The sequence below is a fragment of the Magnolia sinica genome, chromosome 11 (assembly GCF_029962835.1).
Source record: "Magnolia sinica isolate HGM2019 chromosome 11, MsV1, whole genome shotgun sequence".
In the NCBI taxonomy this organism is placed as follows: Eukaryota; Viridiplantae; Streptophyta; class Magnoliopsida; order Magnoliales; family Magnoliaceae; genus Magnolia; species Magnolia sinica.
The window spans coordinates 73,401,096-73,404,469 of record NC_080583.1 but is presented as its reverse complement, the minus strand read 5'-3'; the positions used below and the strand labels follow the sequence as shown (position 1 = coordinate 73,404,469).

The window sequence follows — 3,374 nt, the reverse complement described above, 5'->3', positions numbered from 1 at the left end:
ACGTCATTAGAATCAGTGATGAATGATTATTAAAAACTTTTTGTGGGCTACAAAAGTCTTGGATCAAGATCATATTTATACTTTTCCCTCCATATAAGTCTTATTGAAATTATTAATAGGTTGGATGTCAAATAAAAATTAAGAGAACCTCACTATGTAGCCTTTGGAATTTTTAACGGTGAGGAACTCACACACCACTGTTTCATGTGATGAAGTCCACCTGAGATCCAGATCTGCTTAATTTTTTCTATCAAGTCTAAAATGAGCGGGAGAAATGGATAAACGGCGTGGATATAAATAGAATCATCAAGTGGGTCCCACGGTAACTAAGGTGTCACCGTGATAACACTTATCTTCTCTCCGTTTCCGCATGAGGCGCCTCAGTTACGGAAGAATCACCCCAGTATCTAAAACTTGACTTCTTAAAGAGGTAAAGATCGCTGTGGGCCTGAGCTCGGCCCATATATAGCTCTACCAATCATTTTTCAGATATCAACCATAACAAAATATAATATCATTATCAAAAAAATAATTCAATTATTTCATCTGTATAAAGAAAATTACAAAATATTTGTGTCACTTTTTTTTAAAAAAAATTAAATAATGAGTAATAAATAAAAGAATAGAAATAAACTATCAAATGGTGGGCATAACATCAAAGGGTGATGGGTCATTGAAATCAGATAATGTTAGTGGTGGGAGATATTCGTTATTATCCCACGGAATATTAATCAATCTATCTACTTCTGGAGTAATTTCGTCAAATATCATGTCCCAAGATAGCGAATGCATGCACTTGTAGTCGATGATGTTCACTTGATCATGTTCATAACAAGGAGCCATATATGATGTGCAGTCTTCTTCAATAATTTCATTGACTGGTGTTTCATTCGTTTTCTTAGCTCCCGACTTATGCTTGTATATTCGACACAAAACAAATCCATTCATCTGCAATGAAAATCAAAATGCAATCATATTAATAAATAAATAAATAAAAGATATTTCACGTTGTTAGGACACCATGCAATGGATTGTACGTGAAAAATACGTATTCGAGATTTTTTTTTTTCTTACTCTTATGTGATGATCCTCTTGAGTTGCAGCCACCATCTTCCTCTTTCTCTTCCTAGCCTCAGGCTCAGTAGTCGTTGTAGGAGGATCAACCTCCTCCATTCTATACTCTGTCATTAGCCAATCTGTTTTCTTCCCTTTAGGCGCCGTACCAACATGGAATTTCAAATTCATCTTATATCCAACTACTTTATCTTGATCAAGAACCGTCGTATGTCCGGTAGTAGCCTTCCAGTAGCCGTTTCCTGCTTTCCGAGCAGGGCGTGATCCACCCTCATACTTACGATTCCTTTGTGTGAAAAAATAAATGTCCTTCTCTTCTTCAACCGCAAACTGACCTGCAAATCAAATCTTGATTTTAGATGAAAAAATAAAATAAAAAGAAAAGAAAGAAAAGAAAAAGAAAGAGAGAATCGTTTGTTTCATTACTTGCAAGATCATCAGGATTGAAGTTGTAGATATCGATTTCTTGGATTACTTGAGCGGGGAGTGGAAGACCTAGATTCTTATTATTAAGATAATGTACTAATAATTCAGAGTCGGTGGGAAGGAAGCGATAACCTGGAGGGAATTTCAACATAGGTTTCATCTCTCTCTGAGGAGGAAGAAGATGAAGAAGAAGAAGAAGAAGTTTCTGGATATTTGGACAGAAGAGAATGGGAGTTTTCAAGTGAGGAGTACTGATTCTTTCATCTGAATATATAATATATAGTAACCGAGTATTCGCTCGCCATCTGGGTACCGAAGTTTACGCAGGTGGAAGATCTGTGGGGCCCACTATGTGATGTATGTGAGAAATCCACTCCATTCATTAGTTTCTAGAGCACTCATCGATTTAAAAAATAAAAAATAATAAAAATATTTTAAAAAAAAGGACTCATGTCAGCCACACGATAGAAAGCCGTGGAAATGAAAACACCACACGTGTAACTACCCACATTTAACGAGATATGAGAGCCGAAGATCGGCTGTGATCATCAGTTTCGAAGGTCTATATTAGGGTATGATCTTTGGTCAGATCTAAGACTTACGTGGGACAAATGACAAAAATGGAAACAACCACTGATGAAATCTTCCTGGGGCTTCGAAACCGTTGATATTGGGTTGAGGATTTCTCAGTGACACTTTCCTGGAAACAGGCCGTTTGGTGAAATATCCCCTGCTGCGAATCTTCTTATAAGACACGTGTACCTGCACAGGTATTACGTCTAACAGAAAGCTCCGTCTGCACATCCTCACCGTCCATTTTTCTTTCTGGGGTTGATACAAATCTCCAGTGGGCAACACGGTAGTAGTAGTAATAGGATGTGGACACGAGTCAATGAATCCGTCTTGATGGGGAGCGGCTTCGGTGTATCTGGTTAGTTTCGGGACTGTGGGGCCTATCATGACGTATGTGATTTATATCCACACTGTCTGTCTGTTTTTTCATCTCATTTTAAAGCATGATCCGAAAAATAAAGCAGATCTACATCCAAGGTGGACTACACCATAGTAAATAGTGGTGATTGAACAGCCACCATTAAATTCTTTGGCTCCATAGAAGTTTTAGATCAAGCTGATATTTGTGTTTTCAATTCATCCATGTCTGTGTGACTTTATCAACGGGTTGGATGGCAAAAAAAAATTATGGTGAGCACCTTAATAATTTTTAATAGTGGATGTTTAATTACAACTATTTTACTTTTGAGATCGTCTTAAAATTATATGGTAAAATGGATGGACAGCGTGGATATAAAACACATACATCACAATAGGCCATAGTGCTTGAACAACCGAAGCCATGTATGTTTATATATTTGTGATTTAGATGGATCACAGAAATAGTGTATAAGTCAATGATCATGCATCCTCCAAATATTTCCTCTGATATGGCCCACATGAATAACGAATGGACCTGCTGTTTAGCCTAAATTTTGGTGTGATATGTAATGGGTGGAGTGGATTTCATATAATCATCATGGTAAGCCTTGTAAATATCGAGTGTAGACATTTCTCCCACTTATTTCTTTAATGTAGCATACCTTTATTCTAAGTCAACTTAATCTTGTATCCATGGAACTAAACTGAGATAAGAAGGAATGGGCTGGCCAGAGATGATAGTGAAAGATAAGGTAAGAGACTTTTCAGGAAGGCAAATGATTTGTCTGTCCGTATAGGGGTATGTATCTGTTAGATAAAGTAGGGTTGGAGGCGATTAAAGAGTTTTAAGGGGGTCTCAAGTCATCATAAGCAGTGAGTGACCCTGAAAATGGATATGATAGGCGGCCAGGTCCTCTTTTTGTTTTTTGAAGGCCACCTAC

The 3,374-nt window shown here is 37.4% G+C and overlaps 1 protein-coding gene across 1 annotated transcript; it reads right to left on the bottom strand.

The window, feature by feature from the left end:
• Positions 1–636: 636 nt before the first annotated feature.
• On the bottom strand, positions 637–2,317 carry LOC131218173 (NAC domain-containing protein 2-like). The gene is made up of 3 exons (XM_058212852.1): positions 2,263–2,317; positions 1,075–1,409; positions 637–948 (listed from the first exon to the last, which is right to left on the bottom strand). Exons 1-3 carry the CDS (start codon positions 2,315–2,317, stop codon positions 637–639), a joined length of 702 nt encoding a protein of 233 aa, XP_058068835.1.
• Between the last annotated feature and the right edge of the window lie 1,057 nt (positions 2,318–3,374).

Coding starts and splice junctions, on each gene's coding strand:
- LOC131218173 (XM_058212852.1), bottom strand. CDS start 2,317: ATGGACGGTGAGGATGTGCAGACGGAGCTTTCTGTTAGACGTAATACC. Junction 1,410..2,262: donor TAGACGTAATACCTGTGCAG/GTACACGTGTCT, acceptor TTTGATTTGCAG/GTCAGTTTGCGGTTGAAGAA. Junction 949..1,074: donor AAGAGGATCATCACATAAGA/GTAAGAAAAAAA, acceptor TTTTCATTGCAG/ATGAATGGATTTGTTTTGTG.